The 21807-nt window shown below is 22.8% G+C and overlaps 4 protein-coding genes across 4 annotated transcripts; 2 read left to right on the top strand and 2 right to left on the bottom strand. All coding sequences in view use genetic code 6, as the record gives it.

Moving 5' to 3' along the window:
• Positions 1-1412: 1412 nt before the first annotated feature.
• On the top strand, positions 1413-3329 carry TTHERM_01082870 (protein kinase; the record flags this gene model as incomplete). The annotated part of the gene is made up of 3 exons (XM_001030440.1): positions 1413-1451; positions 1508-2795; positions 2845-3329. The coding sequence occupies 3 exons, from the start codon at positions 1413-1415 to the stop codon at positions 3327-3329; spliced, it is 1812 nt and encodes a 603-aa protein (XP_001030440.1).
• A 669-nt stretch (positions 3330-3998) lies between these two features.
• TTHERM_01082860 (leishmanolysin family protein) lies at positions 3999-8049 on the bottom strand (the record flags this gene model as incomplete). Its single annotated transcript, XM_001030439.1, has 2 exons — positions 3999-7507; positions 7569-8049. The coding sequence occupies 2 exons, from the start codon at positions 8047-8049 to the stop codon at positions 3999-4001; spliced, it is 3990 nt and encodes a 1329-aa protein (XP_001030439.1).
• A 2384-nt stretch (positions 8050-10433) lies between these two features.
• Positions 10434-13642, bottom strand: TTHERM_001082849 (hypothetical protein; the record flags this gene model as incomplete). Its single annotated transcript, XM_012799151.1, has 13 exons — positions 10434-10524; positions 10704-10793; positions 11007-11096; positions 11434-11523; positions 11692-11781; positions 12028-12117; positions 12273-12362; positions 12667-12756; positions 12872-12961; positions 13053-13142; positions 13330-13419; positions 13497-13546; positions 13604-13642. The coding sequence occupies 13 exons, from the start codon at positions 13640-13642 to the stop codon at positions 10434-10436; spliced, it is 1080 nt and encodes a 359-aa protein (XP_012654605.1).
• Positions 13643-16023: 2381 nt separating this feature from the next.
• On the top strand, positions 16024-20363 carry TTHERM_01082840 (kinase domain protein; the record flags this gene model as incomplete). The annotated part of the gene is made up of 11 exons (XM_001030437.2): positions 16024-16456; positions 17196-17387; positions 17445-17500; positions 17553-17609; positions 17664-17942; positions 18639-18698; positions 18780-19170; positions 19355-19543; positions 19600-19658; positions 19711-19788; positions 19842-20363. 11 exons carry the CDS (start codon positions 16024-16026, stop codon positions 20361-20363), a joined length of 2316 nt encoding a protein of 771 aa, XP_001030437.2.
• Between the last annotated feature and the right edge of the window lie 1444 nt (positions 20364-21807).

Raw genomic sequence — 21807 nt, 5'->3', positions numbered from 1 at the left:
AAGGTTTTATTTTTTTAAAGAGATATTTGTCTATTTAAAAAGAATAAATTATAAATTGGTATGTTAATTATATTTATAATTATTAAATATTTCTGTGTCTAGTTATTTTTTAGTTTATTTTTATCATTTATTTTAAGATACTCTCAATAAATAAATAATTAAATAAGCATATAAATAAATCAAATAAACAAAAAAATAGATAGATAAAAACTAACTCAAATAAAAATTTTATTTTAAGATAATATTTTAAAATTTAAACAATAAATTCTAAGATAAATAAACCAAAACTTAAGTTAAAGAAAATTTTTTTATATAGAAAAAATAAATATTTATGTTTTTAATTTTAATCAAATTAGTATCTAACATACTTTCTAAAGTAATAGATAAAATTATATTTTTTACAATAGTATTAGTAGACATAAAGTAGTTTTTAAAATAGTAACCAGAAACTATTTGTTATAGATACATTTAAATATAGAATAAATAAATATTTATGTTTTTAATTTAAATAAAATGAGTGTCTAAAAAACTTTCTAAAGTAATAGATAAAATAATATTTTTACAATAGTATTAGTTGTCATAAAGTAGTTTTTAAAATAGTAACCACAAACTATTTCTAAGATACATTTAATTGTATTGATGATATCAAAAAATTAAAAAAATTGGATTATCTCTATCTGAAAAAACCAAATTTAATAAGATCTTCATAATATTTTATTTTCTCAAGCAGCATGAATAGAACTAAATTTTATTTTGAAAATAATTTAAATACTCCTAAAAAATGATTATTATTTTTAAAAAGAGTACTTTAAAAGATAAATAATTACATTTGATATAAAATTAACTCTATTAAAAATAGTATAAATGAAGATTATTTCTTTATATTTGGCAGAAAGTAACATTTTAACATTCATAAAATAAATACCACATAAGCAATATATAAAAATACATAATATTGATTTATTTATCTAAATAATTTTATTATTAATATTGAATTATTTATAAAAATATAGTTTCTATATTAGATATAAATATTTTTAAAGTATTGAAATAAGTTAAAAACAAAATTAGAATTTATTTCAATTTGTAAGTTGTTAAAAATATTATGAAAGTTTGTAAAAAATCATCATTAATTTCTTTTAAGCACAGATGCTTAATTAATTTAAGTAGAGTTTTTATCTTTTGTTAATGTCTAATATATCTATATATATTCTGTTTTGATAAAGAACATATTAATTATCAAGTAAGAAAACTAAATATCTATCTGACAAATACAATCAAAAAGTGTCTGGAAGAATTTAAATTAATATTTAATCAACAGCATTTAGTGCTTTATATGAGTAATCGTGCATGAAAATAAATTAAATAAATAATAAATAATTAAAGCAAATATCATAATAGATTCAAAATAAATGGAAGATCATTCACAATAAGGATAAGACTAAATAGATGTAATAATTTATTCAAAAAAATTGCTTTTTTAAAGTTTTTTAAAATTTTTTTATAGACTTCAGAAGATTAAAAATACTATAGTGAGATTTTAAGTAAATTGAAGAAGATAGACCCAAAGAAACTGAATGTTGTTTTAACTTTAGGAGGCTCTTTCTATCCTATTCACTTGAATCATCTAAAAACTATTGAATGCGCTCAAAGATAGATCCAGGTAATGAGACCTGATATAAACATCATAGGTCTCTTCTTAATTCCGACTTAGATAGAATGCTTAGCTAAAAAGTTGAATGTTAAGCAAAAGGAGTTAAGAGATATTGATATTCACAGATTAAAGATGTGCTAAATTATTGTCTAAGATCATCCAGATATCATGATTTATAGCTACCTGTATAACTAATCGACAAATAAAGGACTAGCTGTGGCTACTCTTCGTCTTTAAGATACTTTGAATAAATACTTTAGGTTATGCCAAATGTAGAAGTAAGATCAAATTTAAGCTATCACAGTTACAGGTATTGATAAATTTGAACTACTTGCAAGAAAATCTAAAAATGGCCCTATTGTTTTTGTTGAGAACAGACCTAGCTAAAATATTAGCATTCATCCTTAATAAATAATAGAAAAAAATAAGCTTCAGAAGTATTAGTAGAATATTATTATAATAGAAGATAAAGAAAACTCACAAGAAATGAGTTCTACTTTAGTAAGACAGCTTTGCAACTCTGGCTAAGACTTTTCAGCATACACTGGGGCTGATTTATACAATTATCACCTATAAAATAACATCAAGTATGTAAACGCAAATGTTTTAAAAGAAGAGAAGATAGAAGAAAAAATCGTCTTGGATATCCCTAATTTAGAGGATATAATTAAATTTAGCTATGATTCAATTAAGTATGAAGAAATTACAGACTTAGATTTTACTTAATAGCTTGGATTTGGAGTTTAAGCATCCGTTCACAAAGCTACCTATAAAGGTAGGCCAGTAGCTGTTAAGGTTTACTCACTAGAGAAGGAAAAATCTTAGAAAATTAAATGCTTTTTAAGGGAATTGAGAGCTTTAATTTTAAGTAGGCACCCAAATGTAGTACATCTATATGGAGTTGGACAGTATAAACACTTGTTTTATTTAGTCTTAGAACTTACTTCAAACTAAAATGTTTTGGATTTCATCTGTAGAAATAGAAAGAATTGGGATCAAAAACCATTTAACAACGAATTTATCAGGGCTTTAAGTGAACTTTCTTTAGGCTTACATTAGATGTCTGTTTCTGGGATCCTGCACAGAGATATTCAAACAAAAAACATTCTAATTAGCCATTCAGATCAAAACTTTGATTATTGTAATTAATTAAGTTTAAATCATTTTTAAATTGTTATTTTAAATTAAAGAAAATCTTACTCAGTTAGATAAAAACTGCACCTTAAAAATCTGTGATTTTGGTTTGAGTGCGATTGAAGAAGATAAGGATTCTATTGTTAGAGGTAGTACAAGACATTACTCTCCAGAATCCATGGAAGATAAAAGGAATTATTATCCTCAAAGCGATGTTTACATGCTTGGAAACTCTATTTGGGAAATGGTATATACTAAAATTATATTTACTCATTCTAATGTAGGTGAAGTGCATAAAACAGTTATTTCAGGAGAAAGAGAAGAATTTGATGACAAATGCCCACCAGAAATCTAGAGCGTTATTGAAAAATGTTGGAAACATAACTATCTAGAAAGACCCTCCTTTTTAGAAATATCTAATGACTTAAAGCAAATTTATATGTAAAATTTAGAATCTGAAAAACATAATTAAGATATCAAGTAACCAATTTAGCTAGATGATTAGCCAAATTAATTAAATATTTAATAAAGCACAAATTGATATTCTTTAATTGTGAATAATATTTAACCTAAGTTTAAAGTTTTTTTTTGTTTAATTTTAATGAATTCTTTTGTAATAAAAAAAATTTTAATTACTTTATAATTATTAATAACTGCTCACTATATTTAAAACATATATTTTTTCTATTAATTTTTGGTAGCTTCATTAAAATTTATGTTTTTATTATAAGTTAGTGATATCTTTTATGCTTTACAATTTCTTATATATATAAACTTGATATCAATAGATTGAGAGAGATTATTAAGAAATTAAAAAATAAAAAAAAATAAAATTATTCAAATTTTAATTAACTTTTATAAGTTTTGTTTTTATTGAATATTGCTAATCCTGTAATTAAAATATCACCAACTGTGTAGGATCAGTTTAATTTTTATGATTTTAAGATAATTTTACTTTTTTATTTTTTAATTTTTTTATCACTCTGTTTTTATTAATGAAGAATTATTTTTAGTGTTTAATGTATTTCCTCAAATTTTGAACTTAAATTCAAAAAATTTTTTTTTACATATTTTCGAAATATCCCTTACATTTCCCTAAAAGATTAAATGAATTTTTAAATATTAAATAATATCTTTACCATATATATAATAACATAAAAAAAAAAATAATATATTTTTATATAATATAAAATAATAATCAAGTTAAATCTCAATTATTAGGTCCAGAGTAGTTTCCTCTCTTTTTTAAACAGGATCCATTCACCAACTTATATCCTTCTCTACAAGAATCACATGAACGAGGATCCATAGCTCTTGTACATGTATTGCAGGATTGGTGGCAGCCTCTGGAGTTATTATTAGAGCTCTTTTAACAATAGAAATTGTTATAAGTATAACCAGAGACACAGCTCAAACACCTATTATCATAGTATTCGCAAGTTGCACATGGAGAAGAGCAGGGTTAACACTTTTCATCACGATCAACATACTATCCAGGTTAGCAAGAAATTGAGCAGCTCTATCTTTAATTATCATACTCATATCCAGATATACAGCTAAGACAACTATTAGCATAATATTAGCAACTTTAGCAAGGGTGTTCACATGATTTGCATTAGTTATCATAAACATCTAAAAACTAATCTGCTCTACATGTAGGAATACATTTACCTTAAATTTTGTCTAAACTAAAACCTTATTAGCATGAAGTACAATAATCTGAATACCTGTCACACGTTAAACAAGAATTATCACATTGAAGACATTAACTTCTGTTATTTAAATAATGACCATCTTTGCATGATAAGCAGGCAGAATCATTATTAGGTGAGCTACAATTCTTACATGAAGGATGACATTGTTATTTCTTTTATCTTCTTATACATTTTTAAGTTGCTTTATCTAGAGTGTATCCTCTGGCACATTCAATACAATTATCTTAATTGTTTACACATTTAGTGCAAGATTCACTACATTATAAGCATCTCCCTTATTAATTCATGAAAAATCCATCTTAACAGCTAGAGGGTAAGCAAGTATATCTTGAAAGAACAAAGCCAGATTTACAACTGTTACATCTTGTGGATGTTTAAATGCAAGTAGCACATGATGAATCACAAAGCTAGCAATTATTATTAGCATCTAAGTATTACCCATCTTTACATGTAGGATAATCGTATTCGCAAGAAAATGTTTAAGAGTTGAATTTGTAGCCAGAAATACAACTTGTACATCTGTTAGGATAGAAGAAACAAGATGAACATGGTGAGTAGCATTTTTAACATTTATTATATCTGTCCAAGTATTCGTCACTTTTACAAACAGGTGTGCTGTCAACACAAACACCGGTCATAGGATCTTTTGAGAAACCAGTTTCACAAGAAGTGCAATTTGTTGAAATTCCAGAGCAGGTCAGACAAGAGCTATGGCATTTGATGCATTCGTTATTTTACAGGAACTCATTCTTTTTACAAGAAGTGCAAACGTTAGCATCTCCTTCACAAGATTAGCATTTATCACTACAGGATAAACATCTTCCAGACTACAGATACTTTCCTTTACTACATAGTGTGCAAGAATTAGGATCATCATATCTATTACATTAAGCACAACTTTCATGACAAGCGTTTCTTGTAACCTAACAAGATTTATACTAAGGATTGTATGTATAACCAGCTAAGCAACTAGTACAGTGTTCTTAATAATATTTGCAAGTAGCGCAAGGAGACTTGCACTTTTAGCAGTTACCAGTTCTATCTTCAAATTCATCAGTCCTGCACTTTGGAATGCAAGTTTAATTATTTGAGTCAAATTTGTATCCATCAGCACAATAATGACATTTTTTAGGGTCATCTTTGCATCCATAGCAACTTTTATCACATTTAACACATAGTTTATTTTACATTATGTAATTGAAAGCACACCTTTTGCAAGCTGTAGGATCATCACGAACTGTACATGTATCACAACTTTTATGGCAATTCATAATACATCTTTAATAATATGCATCGTATTCCCACCCATCACTACATTTTATACATTTATTCTCTCTTTCAGAGCATGTAGCGCAAGATTCATCACATTTTTAGCATCTACCATAGTCATTGAGGAAAAAGCCATCCCTACAAGATGTACATTTTGTTGGGTCTCTATAAGCTGAGCACTCAAGACAAGAGCTATCACATGTATAAATTGAAACACATTTTCCGCTAAACTTATCCATTTCGTATCCTTCTCCACAAGAAGTGCACTCTGAAGCTGAGTTATAACAATTTTCACAAGGATGTTAACATGGTTAGCAAGTTTTTCTAGAGTCCAAATAATAACCAGCAGAGCAAGAAGTGCACTGATTTGAATAAGGACCAGAGCATTATTGGCAACTAGGGTGGCAAGTAAGATCAACGCATTAGTTTCTTTAAAGAGAATATCCTTCCTTGCAAGAAAGACATTCATTAGGAGAAGGGCCATAGCAGGAAGAGCAGTTAGATGAACATAGAGTGCAATTACCAGTGGATTTATCTCCATATTATTTGTAAGGACAAGTCGATTTGCAAGTATTGTCAAAGTTTTTGAATTATCCAGAAGGGCAATTATATACACAGCGAGCACCATCCCAAACTTAGCCTTCACCACATCTTTTAGAGCAATCAATACCAGCATATCCTTTGAGACACATGCAGTAGCCATTATTACAGACACCGTTATTAGAGCAATTATTAGGACACGATTTAGGGAAATTGCAAAATAAATCAAAATCATGTGGACATCTCATAGTACCTTATGTAGTTTTAGTTTAATCTGCTAAATTAATGACTTAATTTGGATATTAGCAAGTAACATACTCATCTCCCCAAATATTAACTTTAATCGAGGATAAATCATCTGCACATTAAGCCTTAAAGCATCTACCATTCATATCTAAAACGTCAAGTCCTTTGATGTTTGCATTTGATCTAAAGCATCTTGATCCTTCCCCTGTATTTTATCTCAATTTTTCATTAGGTTTAAATGAATCTGATTAGCAGCGAGAGTTTGAATAGGAAGAGATTGTTTTGCACTAAGAGAAGTAATCATAATTTTAGAGCTAACCGATACCTTAAGAAAAGAAATCGCACGATTCCTTTTCACTATCATCTGGGAATTCAGGGAAATATTTTCCAGTATTGCAGGAGTTATTGAAAAAATCACATCCTTTATTCTTACCCCAATAAATAGGCATGAGTAGATTAGTATTGATTTCAGCATAAAAACCTGTATCTAAAAGTAGCGCAGCAGTGAATTCTGAAATAGTATATGTATTATAAACAATACTAGCTGTCATAAATTCATTATTAACTAAATCTCTTTCCCAGTGAGAACCCTTAGAACCAGATCCACCTTAGTTTTCAAGATACATACCATCAATAGAAGGACAGTTATAATAGTTTCTAGCAGTTTTCAATAAATTTTTGGTAAATATCTTAGTTACATTATCTGTTTACCATCTTCTTTCTATTTTGTGCATCTTGAATTTGTTTTACCATCCATAAGGGCTGCCTGTGTCAGGATCAATCCAGCAATGGAACCCACCTTATGAGAAACCTAAAATATGGAGAATTTCATGCAAAGCCGTAGAGAAGTTATTCTAGAAAGATTAAGTAGAGGATTCATTAATGTCCATTGTACCAATATTGAACTTGACTCTTCCAATATTAGGCTATGGATCTAATGAGCACCAAACTAATTAAATAGTTAAAAATATTTACAAACATGATAATTAAAAAAAATTAAATTTTTTTACTTGCATTAGCTAATTAAGTGATATTTTTTTAATTTTAGTAGGTGACGATGATATGCAAGTCAGAGTTATCAATACCAACTGTTTTTATTTAGTTATTCAATTTAACATCGTAGCATTTATCACTATTCCAAGCATGTTTGTTAGGCTTTTATCTAGGATATACTTTAATGAGTTTATTCAAATATGTTTGAGCAGCATACATAATTTTTTATATGTATTCTTTTATATTTGGCGTTACTCCATCTCCATTCTAAGGATTATCAAGTTCTTCGAAATCTAGTGTAATTCTAATAGGCTAAGGTTCTAAATTCTATAGTTTTCTGTGTCCATATTTTTCTTCAAAAGTTTCAAAGTAGTCCTTAGGAAGTATTTCATCAATGTCAATTTCGTCATCCAAATAAGTGTTCACAGGCAATTAGTCCTCTTATTGAGTATTTACTAATGAAATTGTTAGTAAAATTAGAATCGTAATTTTATTCATATTCAAAGCTTCTTTTTTAGGTATTTTACTTTTTATTTTAATTTAAAAATTATCTAAAAAACCATACTTATGTCTTGCTTTTATATGTAACTATGCATAGCTTATTGATGAAAAAGAGGGAAATTTTATTTAAGAATTTATAGTAGCACAAACAATTATTTACTGGTTGATTCATTTATTTTAATTTACTATTACAAAATCGATACTTAATTAATATAGATAGAACTATTATTTTAATCTAAAAATAGAAAAAAAATGAAAACTTAATAAAAAGTTGGTTGGATTTCTATATATCATGCTAAAATACTAAAAAATATTTTATTAAAAAGTAAAGAAAATAAATAACAAACCTATTTTTATAAGTATTAAAAGATTTTCTTAGGGTAGCTTTCAAATAAAATATAAATCAAACATATTTACTGGATTTAAAAAAGAAGATAAAAGATCTAAATTAAAAAAATTACTTACTAAAATTTCTGTAGTAAGATTAAGTAATACAAATATAGTCTTTAAAGATTAATAATTTAATCTAATGAATGAATAAATTATAAATAGATAGATATATAATTAGAAATTATTTATTATTTAAATTTTTTTTAATATTTTTAAAAGATATTTGTCTTTTACTCTTTAAAAATCCAAAATACTTTTTTAAACAACTAGTTATAAGTAACTAAAATAAATATTCTATGAAATATACCATAAATACTAATAATCTTGCCATCTTCTCATAAATTTAAAATTCTAGTGAATAGAGTAAAGACATCAAACTTTTAGTAATTTAGAATATTACCAAGGTACTACAAGTATAAGGAATACAAGTAAATACAGAAAATTAAAATTCAAATTAAAATATTAATTATTCTTTGATTAAAAAGTACATGAACTCAAATAAGTCAGTAAATAATAAATAATTCTGTTTAAATATGTTATCCGCTTTAACAAAAAAATTAATTTAGATACCTTTTAAATACACTAATCTACTTTTTTAGTCTAAAAATAATTGAAAGTTATTTACCTAAGTCATAATAAAAAAATGTTTATTTATAAATCTTGGTGAAAAAAATATTTTTTGAGAAAATAATTATCTTATTATTACAAGCTTATTAGTAAATAAGAGTTTTCAAAAATAAGTATAATAGATAGACTTAGTGAATTCATTTCAAGAATTAAAAACTCTCAATTATAAATGAATTTAATGTTTATTTTTAGTTAATAGAACTATTATTGACTTTATTTTATAGATCAATGTAAACTAAATATTTAGATAGATTATTGACACAATCAAAATGTATTTATCTAATTATCTTACCTATTTTAATAAATAGATTTTTTTTTTGATATTTATAGAAAATAATATGTTTGCATTCAAAAATTAATAAACTACATATTAATAGGTGTCTGTCTTATGCTCTATAAATATTTTGTTATGTTAAGTTGTTTTTTAATGCATGGAAAACTTTTAATTATTTCATATTAATTTTAGAATCAATAAAATTTTAAAATAAATATTTAAATTATTTTAAATATCTAGCAAAAAGAATTTTGATGATTTTAATTAACCTTTAAAAATAAAAAACGAATTAACTACTTGTTTTAAAAAATTTATAGTTTAAATTATAATTATTGCTAATTCTAGAAATAAAATTATTTGAATTTAAAAAGAAAATAAAAAATTTCATAAGAGATTTATAAAGTGATTATAATAAATTCAAAGTTAAATTAATATGATTTATTGAAAAATAATATTTAAACAGTTAAGTATATTCATCTAAAAAAGTATTTAAAAGTACTAAAATTATAAATATACTTTTTTTTTTAACAACAAACATACTTAGTTTTTTCATATTTGAAAATTACTTTCTGTATTTTGAGTGAAAATACCATTTATTAACATTTACTAAATTTCAGATAAACTCTTAATAATTGAAGGAATGTTTAAGAAAGAATTTACGGTATTATTTTATGTTATTAAACAAAAATAAATTAACAGATATTTGAAAGTAAATAAATTGTTGATTTTTTTATAAATTGATTTTGCTGAAATTTTCTTTAATTTTGTTTTTAAATTTTAGCATAAGAAAATATTAATTGATTAATATGAAATTTGATATTTTTTAGATAAATTATAAAGATATTTGAAATATCTTAAAATATTAATATTTTTTCTGTAATATAATCTATTGTAATTCTCAAGATAGCAATTTGATGATTAAATGTTAAATTTGTAAATATTTTTAAATAAGCTAACATAAATTATATTTACTGCGCATATTTATTTTGATTATTTTATTTATAAGTATGATTGAATGCATAAAGATATTTTTCATAGAAAGAAAACATAAATGTTAAATTATTTATTTATTTGCTTTCTTTTAAATAAATCAGATATCATAGGCTTTAACAACTATTCTTTTTAACTTAAGAAATTTATTTCTTAATTCTCTTGATGATGCTTATTTCACTTTATTTTTACTTTATAAAAAAAATTAGTCATTATGAAATAAAATGAATTAAATAAAAAATAAAATATTAGTTTATATTATTTCTTTCTTTCTTTCTTTCTTTATTTATTTATTTATTTATTTATTTATTTTTATATTAGTTTTCTATTATGAATAAAAGAATCAATTGTAAATAAATAAAGACTATACCTCAAGAAAAGACTTAATTCTGAAAGATTAAAGCAATTTGCTAATGAAGAATGTAAACTTAAAATTCCCTTGTCACTAATTTCATTATTACTATTAAATAAAATAAAATAATTATTAATTTTCTAAATAAAAATATTAATTAAAAAAATGTAAGTTAAGAGATAAAACATCAATTTAAAATTAAAAAATAAATGAGCAACAAAATATAAAGCAAATGTGTGAATAATTAATTAAGTATTTAATTTAGATTATCATTTTTGTAAAGAGTTGAAAAATAAGAAAAACCAAAAAGCATTTTTTTACAGAAGGTAAAGACGCAAGCTATGGAGTTTAATACATTTTACAAAAGCAAAACCTAATTCAGAAATACCCTCATCATCGATTTCATTTATACTTTAACATTTAAAAATCAATAATACAAATAAAAGGTAAAATATTAAAAAGAGATAGTTAATAAGAAATGTATAAGTTGATTAAATAGATTATAAATTTAAATATATATTTCTTATTTTTATTAAATGAGTGAGTTATTAGGATTTTTGCTTCTAATAATTTTTAATAAATTTAAAATAGTTAAATATTTCATTTTAAGAAGAAATAAAATCGCTTAAAGCCACTTATAAAATGAAATCAAACACTAGCAAAAAAAGCAAAATTATTTTGTTTGCATAATTTATGCATAAATTTATAATCAATACAACAAAAATCTAAAGCAAATAAAAATTTTTACTCAAGGTTAAGCAATAAAACTGTTAGATTTGAGCATTTTGACAAGCCAGAAGCTAAACCGATTGCACCATTAGTCAGAATTTGATTTTTTCTTAAATTTTATAAAAAAAAAGAGTTTATTAGAAAAAAGCAAAAAAATAAATTTAAGAGTAAGATATGTAATAAAATAAGGTCTTATACAGTAAACATGAGTGAAATATAAAAATAATTATTAATAAAATTAGGTTAAATTCAAAAAACAAATAAAAACAATTTTTACATAGCATTCAGACTTAAATTCGAGAGATTAGTGCAATTAGCTAAAGATAAACTTAAGTCAGATATTCCCTAATCACCAATTTTATTGTTACTATAAGTAAATATAAATTAAAAATATCAATAATTAGAATTGCTAAAATAAAAAGAAAAAAAATTGACACATTATGTATCATTATAGAACCATAATCTTAAGTTTAAATTAATAAAGTAATAAGTAAAAGCAAAAAATGAAATATAAATTTAAAATAATTAAACTTTTTTAATGTTTTCTTTAATTCATTTAAATAAATAGAAGATTTATAAATAAATAAACATACAAACAAACAAACTGCTTTACTCAAGGCAAATTCTCAAAGTTGAAAGATTGTTGCATTATGCTAATCCAGAACATAATTATTTTGCACCCTCACTTTAAATAAAGTTGTTGCTTTTAAATTTAAAAATAAATATTTTGAATTATATTTTTGAAAAATAAGAAGTTAAAAAATATTAAATAAGCAATAAACTAAACATATTTTATTTTGCTTTTATCCAAATTAATCTTCATCAACTACAAAAATAAAATAATCTATATTTTTTTACTAAAGATTAAGATCCAGTTTAGTTATTTTAGAGCAGTTTTTTAAACTAAAGCCTAGGCTTTATGCACCCTCAGCTCCGATTTTATTTGCACTTAATATTTTAAAATATAAATTTAGTAATAATTTATATAATATTACAAAATAAAAATTAAAAAAGATGGGAAAGTGGAGAAGAGAGGAGGCAAAAAGTAAGGTTAAAATATTACCTTTAAATTTTCTATTTAAATAAAATTTATTTAATTTCAAATTTAAAATACTGGGTAATAGGTTTAAACCCCTCCTCAAATTATTAAGTAAAAAATCAGATGTAATTAAATTAAGGAATTTGCTTGCTATCTTAAATTAATTTTTAGAAATTGAAATATTAATCTCAAAAGCTTATAAATTATTGTTACAAGAGATCTAGGTTTAATTGTTAAAGATTAGTGCATTTAGCAATAAAAATACCTAATTCTGATGCACCCTTAGCACTAATTAGATTACTCCTTTAAAAAAAATAAAATAAATTATTTTCTTTCATCTTAATAAAAGATTTTCAATTTTATGATCATTTTTTAATTAAAATAAAAATTAAATAAAAAATTAAGAAGTGATTTTTACTTAAGTTCTAGTTTTAAATTTGAAAGTTGATTACAGGCTACTAAAGAAGAACACAAGCTTGCTATACCTTCATTGCCAACATAATTGTCTCTTATAATATTTTTATTGTTAAAAATAAAATTCAATAGAACTATTTTTCTTTAAAATAAAATAAATAATTAAAAAAATAAAAAGCTTTTACTTTAAGCTAATAATCAAATCTTAAAGCTTAGAACAATTTGCTATGGAATTTCCTATGGTTGATGCACCTTAAGAACCAAATTTATTATTACTTTTTTTTTAATTTTATAAATTATAATTTGATAAGTATTTAGAAAATACTTAATAAAAAATTAAATCTAACATTTAATTTTAAAAGAGAAAAAATTTTTAATATAAGGAATCTAACACAAATCAATAAAAAAATAGTATATTTTATTATATTTTTATTCAATAATGATAAAAAAAACAGTTTTTACTCAAGTAATAGTTCCAATTTCAAAAGATTAATGCATTTAGCTAAAGACGAGCTTAATTAAATAGCTTCTTTTACCTGAAAACTTGAATAACTATTTAAAAATAAAAATATAATTATATAAAATTTTGAATAATTAATTATCAAACTAAAATATCTTTTTATATATACTTGAAATCAACACTTAGATTAATATGATTTTAAAGAGAAGAGCCTGCAAACTTTTATTGTTAAAAAATAAATTAATTAATAAATAATATAAGTAAATAATAAACTACAGTTGCCAAATTATCAAAGAATTAAATCTATTACATCATTTTTTTCTTAGAAAATCAAATTAAAAATCTAACAAAAAATTAGCTAATTATTATTAAAACTTAAGTACAAAATTATATTTAAAATGGAAGGATTTTAATTAATAAAGAGGTTATGAGATCAAATAATTTTTTTAATTAAGAGAGATTGTTTTTTAAATATTAATTAATAACTTTGTAAATAGCTAGTTTTAACTTAAAAAAATATATTACAGCTTATTTTAAATGTATATATTATAAACGAACTCCTGATAATTAGAATTAATAAATTGGATTATATTTTTTTCTTCTTGATCCAAATATTTCCTTTTGTTTTCAATATCTATCTTTACAATTTTTATATTTAAAATTTGAAAATATTGAAATTATAGAGATGTAGGTGCCTAATTATGATATCTTTTTTCACATATATTTATCATCTAGACCTAATTTTTGAGCTTTTTCAAATAACTGATTTAATTAAAAAAAATTGAAATATCTTTAATTTTAATTTTAAGTTGAATGCTTTTCTTTATTGCTTTAATTAAAAATATTCTACTTAATAATAATTTTATTTTATTCAAATTTGAGCTATTAAATTCTAAATATTATTGCAATTTGTTATTTTAAAAATACTTGATCACTGGTAATTAATGAACATGATTTTTTTATTCCTAAAAATAAACTTTTCTTTTTAATTTATAATAAAATTATAAATACTTGGGTACGCATATTTAATGAGGATTTGAATTTAACGAGAATTTTTATTTAAGGAGGAAAAATTTTGAAATAATTATTTTCCTTATATCCTTAAATATGAGTATATTTTTAAATTTATATTTGTTATTTTTATAAATAATTATATTTATTTTAACTTTTATTTATTTAATTTATAATATTTTAATTTCTTAGAAAGTACATTTTATATAAATATTGATGAAAATTAATGTTAAATATATTTAACTTTTAATAATTTTTATATTTAATTATTAGATAGATATATGCTATATGTGAAGTATATTAAAATTATTCTACGCGCATTCATGCAGCAATACGACAAAATAATAAACAAAATATGTCTTAGCTAGTGCTACGAAAATGAAATTGTTCATTTAAGTATATTAAATTAATAACAAACTTTATGGCTTTTAGCTATACAACTATAATTTTAATGCATATTCAAGTTTTAAGTATTATATTTGTATAAAAAATGTTGAGGTTTAAATATATTCACTCATCTATAATCCAATTTTAATATAGATTAGAGCTCCAATATGAAATATGATTAAGAAAATAATATTTATTTGCTTGTATTTTAGGAAGCATTTTTAAAAAAATATTATTCAAAGAGAAAAAATCCTACAAATAGCAAATAGGTTGTTTTAGATAAGGTTTATTATGAAATTTATTAAAAAAAATTCAAATAATTGGTTGACTACTTTAAACTGCTTGTTGGCTGTTTTTGCGAAAGAAAAAAATATCTTGCAAAAGATATTAGTATATTGATATATCAGTCAAAACTTTTTCCTTAGAAATTAATTAATTAACATAGATAGATATTTTTGTATGAAAATAAAAGTGCTTTTCAATTAATTATTATTCATTCATTCACATAATTCTTCAATTTTAGCCTGAAATTTTGTTCCACCAAAGTAATCAAAAAAAATAAAGAGCAGAAAGAAACTAATCTAAGTATGCACATGTTTAGTGAATAAATTTCTACCACTGTTTGTCATCTAGCCTAATTTAACATCCATGGCAGCTAAAATAGTGTAAAGCGATTAGGATTTAGCTCATCAAGGTTTTAATAACTATATTTGAGTTTCTTTGAAGTATTAATATTCATTAGAATTAAATACTAAATTTCTTATTACTATTTTATTTTAAATAATTATGAAAATTAAAATTTTTAAACCTATTTACTTTTTTAATTTTAATTTATGTTACACTTACCAATTAAATAAAATAAAATAAATTTATTTTATCATCAAATACAGTTCATTCTTTTTATTATAAAAATAACTATTATTTTGTATTTTAAAATTAAGTATATTTCAATACAATAATTCAATATATAATTTTATTTTTATAAAATAAAAATAATATTAATTTTTAATTTGTACGCGAATATTTAACGATATAATTGAATAGATGTTAGTATATTTGAAAACTAATTAAAACTTCTTCTTGATAAGGCTTTTTTTTATCGGCTAAATTAATCAAATTTCTTTGAATTAATCACTATAAATAGTGATACTCAAAATCACTTTTGCATAATAGTTTTCACATCAATATAAAAACACCTGTTTTTAGTAAAAAAGCAAACCTCTCTGCCTACTCTTAGTAAGTTAGTAACCCAGCCAACCCCTCCCCCCCCAATCGCATAGCGTTAATCAATAGCAAAAATGTCCAAAGCATTATAAAGCTAATTAGTCAAAACAATTTCAGAAAAAATCTCCAAGGATTGCCTGATTCAAAAGGCCAGTTTGAAAGAAATAATCAAATTGATGTTCAGCCAGAAAAAATAATTCTCAAATTTTGAGTACTTAAGCAGTGGTGCTTACGCTCTCGTCTTAAGAGCTTAGAACACTAAGGAAAATCGAATTGTTGCCCTTAAATTCCTAACATGTACGAACAAAGAGGACAAAAATGGCATCGAATCTATGAAAAAAGAATATGAAATGCTTCAGAAGTTCAGCTAATCTGATTTTTTGGTAAATGTTTTTGATTGCTTCTATTTAATGGAAGAAGATGTAGAAGAGGATGAAGATGGTAATGAAAAAGTCGTCTTGACAGATGAGAAGTCCTATTTTGTGATGGAAATGGAGCTTTGCTAGCGTATTCATCATTTTTATTTTTCATCCATTTTTTTTTTCGCTTCCCCAATTTTTAAAAAATTATGAAGAAGCTCATAGAATATGATTCTATTTTATTTTTTATCGCCTTTATGATAATTGAATTTCCTCCATTTTAAAAATATCAATTTCATAATTTTTCTAAGTCTTTTTGGATTTGATTAAATTTGAAGAAAAGTAGATTTGCGTTAAGCAGATTTAATTAATTTATAAAATATAATAGAATTTTTTATTTTATAAAATTTAATTACTTTTAATTTTTAATTCCCCACTGTTAAGGATTTTTTAATTAAATTTTCATTGAATTTTAGGAGGTTTCTTAATTAAATCTTCTAGAAGATTAATTAATAAAAATTTTATAATATTTTTCACCAATATAAAAATCACAATATTTCATGAATAAAATTTACATAAATTAAATTAAACAAATGTTTCATTAAAAAATATTTAAATTAAATTATTAATTAAAAAATAAATTTAAATATCAAATAAAAATTAATTAATCAAAATTAAATTTTTATTTAATATTTTAATTTGATAAATAATAAAAAAAATTCAACAAAACTAGCTTAAATTATATAATTAAATCTAATATTTTTGATAATTAATTTTAATTAGTATAGATTTTTTCATTAAAACCAGTTTTTAATTTTAAATATCAAATATTTTTGAACATTTTTCTTTTATTTCTTAAATAATGTAAATTTGTATTTTATGAATAGAAAATCTAAAACAGCTCTTCGATTTTTTAAGGAATGCATAGCTACCCTCTAAAGAAATAAAGGAAATAATAGCTATTCAAATGTTAGAAGGGTTGAATAACCTTCACGTCAAAAATATCATGCACAGAGACATCAAACCTCACAATTTCTTAGTTTGCCCTTCTCAAACTTATGGATTTACCATCAAGCTCTGTAAAAAATTTTAATTTTTGCAAAAGTTATCAATTTAAAAAATTATTTAAAATCAAGGTGATTTAGGATTTGCATCTGCAGTAACGAAATCGAAAAGTCACTACATATCAAAGGTTAAAATCAAAATTTTATTTAAAAATAATCTTACATTATTTTAATTTATAGAAAGGAACTGAAGCTTACTTCGCTCCTGAGATAGAAAAAGGATAATCTAGAATTCAGGTTTTTAAACAAAAATAATCTTTAAATTTTTAATTTAATTTTAATGTTTAAAAGTCGGACCTCTTTTCTCTAGGATTAGTTTTACTTGAGCTCGATAATCTAAAAGTGCTAAATGAAAATTGGATTGACTCTTTTACAAAAGAAGAGATTTACTAAGGAAAAGCAATAGCTTCAAAGTATTAGATTGATAGAAATTCTAATATTTTTTAAATAGCGAAGATTTGCTTAAAACCAAATTATTTGGAAAGGACATCTTCAGGAGATCTACTTTCTGAGCTTATTAAGCTTCATGGAAAACCACTGAAATTCACACTCACCTCTATGATATTAGAAGTAATAAATGCATTTACCAATTTTTATCTGGATATTCTAATTAATCATTTAATTTAATTTAAGACTTTACTTTTTGATAATAAAATCCAATTTAATAAAAATATTTATCTTAAAATAAAAAATTTAAAAAGCAAAAAATTATTATAAAAAAATTTGAAAAAAAACTTTATTTCTTACAATCAAAAAATCCCTGAAAAAGAAAAGTAAAACCAAACAAATAGAAATGGTAAATAAAAACAAGAGTAGGAGGGGTAGCACCAATTATAGTGGGTAAATACATTATAAATAATGCTATTAACACACTATTCTACCCTAATTCTAAATTTAAAAAGTAAAATCCTCCCCCCCCTTTATTTTTCATGTAAAAAAATATTTGTTTCATGAAACATAACTTTAATCATGTTATTAATTATGATTAATTAAAATATAATATAAACTAAATCTACATCTCAAATTTATCTTAATAATCAAAATATTAACATTTTGATTTTTAATTAAAAGGAATATTTTATTTTATGTTTCTAGATTTTTATTTTTAATTTTAAAATTGATGGATTCTGTACTAATTTATTTCTTTTATTTAGCTAAAAAAATTAGTAAAAATACACTAAAAACACTCTTTTTTTTTGCACTTACTAAAAAATTAAATTACTTCTTATAAACAATTCATATTAACTATGACTTTTTTAATGATAGGAACAAATTCCATAGTAAGCATAATAAATATTCAATAGAATGAATGAGCTTCAAAAAAATGTAAAAAAAAAATAATATTTCTATTTTAAATTCTTTCCAAATTATTAATTTTAAGTTTTTGATAACAATATTTTTACAAAGCAAACTTAATTTGAGGAGTATGCACAGATATTGCTTGACAATACAGATTCAAAAATAAAGAATAAAGATACTAATCAACAATTTACAAAAGTAGAAATACTATCCAAACTATTAAAAAGTCTATATGAAGATAAGAAGTATGTGAATAATTTCCAAATTCTTAGCTTTGGAAGCTTTGGTATGGTATTATCCACAAAAAAAGTTGAGTTGAGCAACAAGGAAATAGTACTAAAAATACAAAAGATTGTAAATGAACAAACAATTTAAAATGAAATTAGAATAATGTAGCAGTTAAAAACTCCATTAGTAGTCTAGTTATATGACAATTATGTCATAGAAAAAGTTACAGCACCTGAAAAATATGTAGTATTTGAATTAGAAAAGTGTTCATGTAAATTTATATTTTAATTATAACATTGCAAATATTTTAATTTTTTATTCAATTAAATCTAAATTTTAAATTTACTACTTAAATTATTAAGGTAGTAAATTAGGCTATAGCCAGTAATAAGCTATACATTTATTATTGAGGTTATAATGTATAATCATTTTATCCTATCATTTATTGTAAAAAGGTTCACTTTAGGATTATCTTGAAAGATAAGCAAAAGAAGGAGAATTTAGTGATGAAGAAAAATTGAATATTGCACTCCAAATAATTGACTCTGTCAATTATATTCATTGTTTCAATATTATTCATAGAGATATTAAACCTGACAATTTTTTGGTTTGTTTGGATGGAAATTAACTTTAAATCAAACTATGTAATTAATCTGTTAATTTTTAATTTTTAAAAATAATTTAATCATTTTGAAATTAGGCGATTTTGGATTATCAGCTTAACTTGAAAAAAATTGTGAATAGATTGAAATTTTAGATGTAAATTATTTAGTTACTATGAAAATAGCAAAAAATTTTAATATATTTTTAGTGGGTAGGAAATATAGGGTACATGGCACCTGAAATTTTAACTAAAAAAGAACATGAAAATAAGATATACTCTAAAAAAGTAATTATTTTTATTACAATTTATAAATAAATATAATAAATTTTTATTTTCAGTCTGATTCTTACTCAGTTGGTTTATTGTTATCTTTGCTTGACAATTACTTAATTTTGAAAGAAAAAGAAGGATATACTTTCATGACTATGACTTTAAAATAATATGATGAGCCATTCAAAAAATAAAAAATAAATATTAAGCGAGACACTGAAATATTTAAATTTATTAAACTATTAGTTGTATGGGAAAGAGTCAACAGAGCTTCTCTTTCTATTATTGTTGGATAAAATTCAAAAAATTTCAAATCAAACTAAAATGAGATGAAATAAATTTTATCATAGCATTATTTAGGTCCTATATAAAATTTTGAGACTTAAAACATCGGATATGCTGATCCTTTACTTTCTTAAAATTAGATTCCAATTTAAGATATCAAGTAGATTAAGATATAGAGTATGAGTGATTTGTATAAAATTACAGAATTTCATATTGTCGAAATAGATTTAAGGTAATTATATTAAAATTAATTTAAATTGAAATAATATATCCAAAAATTATCTCTTATGAATTCAAATAAATGATTTAATTAACAATTTATACTTTATAGAAATAATGAATGATTTAATATTTAATCATTTGTGAAAGGATTTTTTCTTTCTATAAAAAGTTAAAAGCGTTTTAAATTAAAGATAAAATTATTATCTATTATTAAAATTTATAATAAACAAATAAATAAATTTTATTATTTAGTATATTAAAAAGTATTTTTGGGTGGTAAGTAAAATTTGCAAATGCAAAAAATCGTAAAAACATAAAAATCAAAACAACACAACTAAAATACTAACGAAAGCCATCGTTTTTTTACCATCCTTTCTCCTCCATATTTATTTATTTAATTCGTTATTTATTCTTATATTTAAAGTTGGAATAATATTGGTGATGACGGTGCTAAAGATTTAGGCACAGGAATAGCCTAGTGCAAGAATATCACAACTTTGACGCTATATTTATTGTAAAAATTGAATTTATTGATTGATAAACTAATAATTGAGAATGGATTATTTTAAGCTTTTGACATAGTTATTAGCTAATTAAGCCAGCTTGCTTGTCATTTACTAACTTGCTTATTTACTTATTTACTTAAAAACAAATAAAATATAACGAATTTCTTTACTTACTCATCACAACACAACTAAAATACTAACGAAAGCCATAGTTTTTTTACCATCCTTTCTCCTCCATATTTATTTATTTAATTCGTTATTTATTCTTATATTTAAAGATAGAATAATATTGGTGATGACGGTGCTAAAGATTTAGGCACAGGAATAGCCTAGTGCAAGAATATCACAACTTTGAATCTTTACTTAAAGTAAAAATTGAATTTATTGATTGATAAACTAATAATTGAGAATGGATTATTTTAAGCTTTTGACATAGTTATTAGCTAATTAAGCCAGCTTGCTTGTCATTTACTAACTTGCTTATTTACTTATTTACTTAAAAACAAATAAAATATAACGAATTTCTTTACTTACTCATCACAACACAACTAAAATACTAACGAAAGCCATAGTTTTTTTACCATCCTTTCTCCTCCATATTTATTTATTTAATTCGTTATTTATTGTTATATTTAAAGTTCGAATAATATTGGTGCATAGGGTGCTAAAGATTTAGGCACAGGAATAGCCTAGTGCAAGAATATCACAACTTTGAATCTTTACTTAAAGTAAAAATTGAATTTATTGATTGATAAACTAATAATTGAGAATGGATTATTTTAAGCTTTTGACATAGTTATTAGCTAATTAAGCCAGCTTGCTTGTCATTTACTAACTTGCTTATTTACTTATTTACTTAAAAACAAATAAAATATAACGAATTTCTTTACTTACTCATCACAACACAACTAAAATACTAACGAAAGCCATAGTTTTTTTACCATCCTTTCTCCTCCATATTTATTTATTTAATTCGTTATTTATTGTTATATTTAAAGTTCGAATAATATTGGTGCATAGG

Source organism: Tetrahymena thermophila, assembly GCF_000189635.1.
Source record: "Tetrahymena thermophila SB210 genomic scaffold scf_8254502, whole genome shotgun sequence".
Lineage (NCBI taxonomy): Eukaryota > Ciliophora > Oligohymenophorea > Hymenostomatida > Tetrahymenidae > Tetrahymena > Tetrahymena thermophila.
The sequence above is the reverse complement of the archived record's forward strand: the minus strand, read 5'-3'. Positions and strand labels throughout refer to the sequence as shown.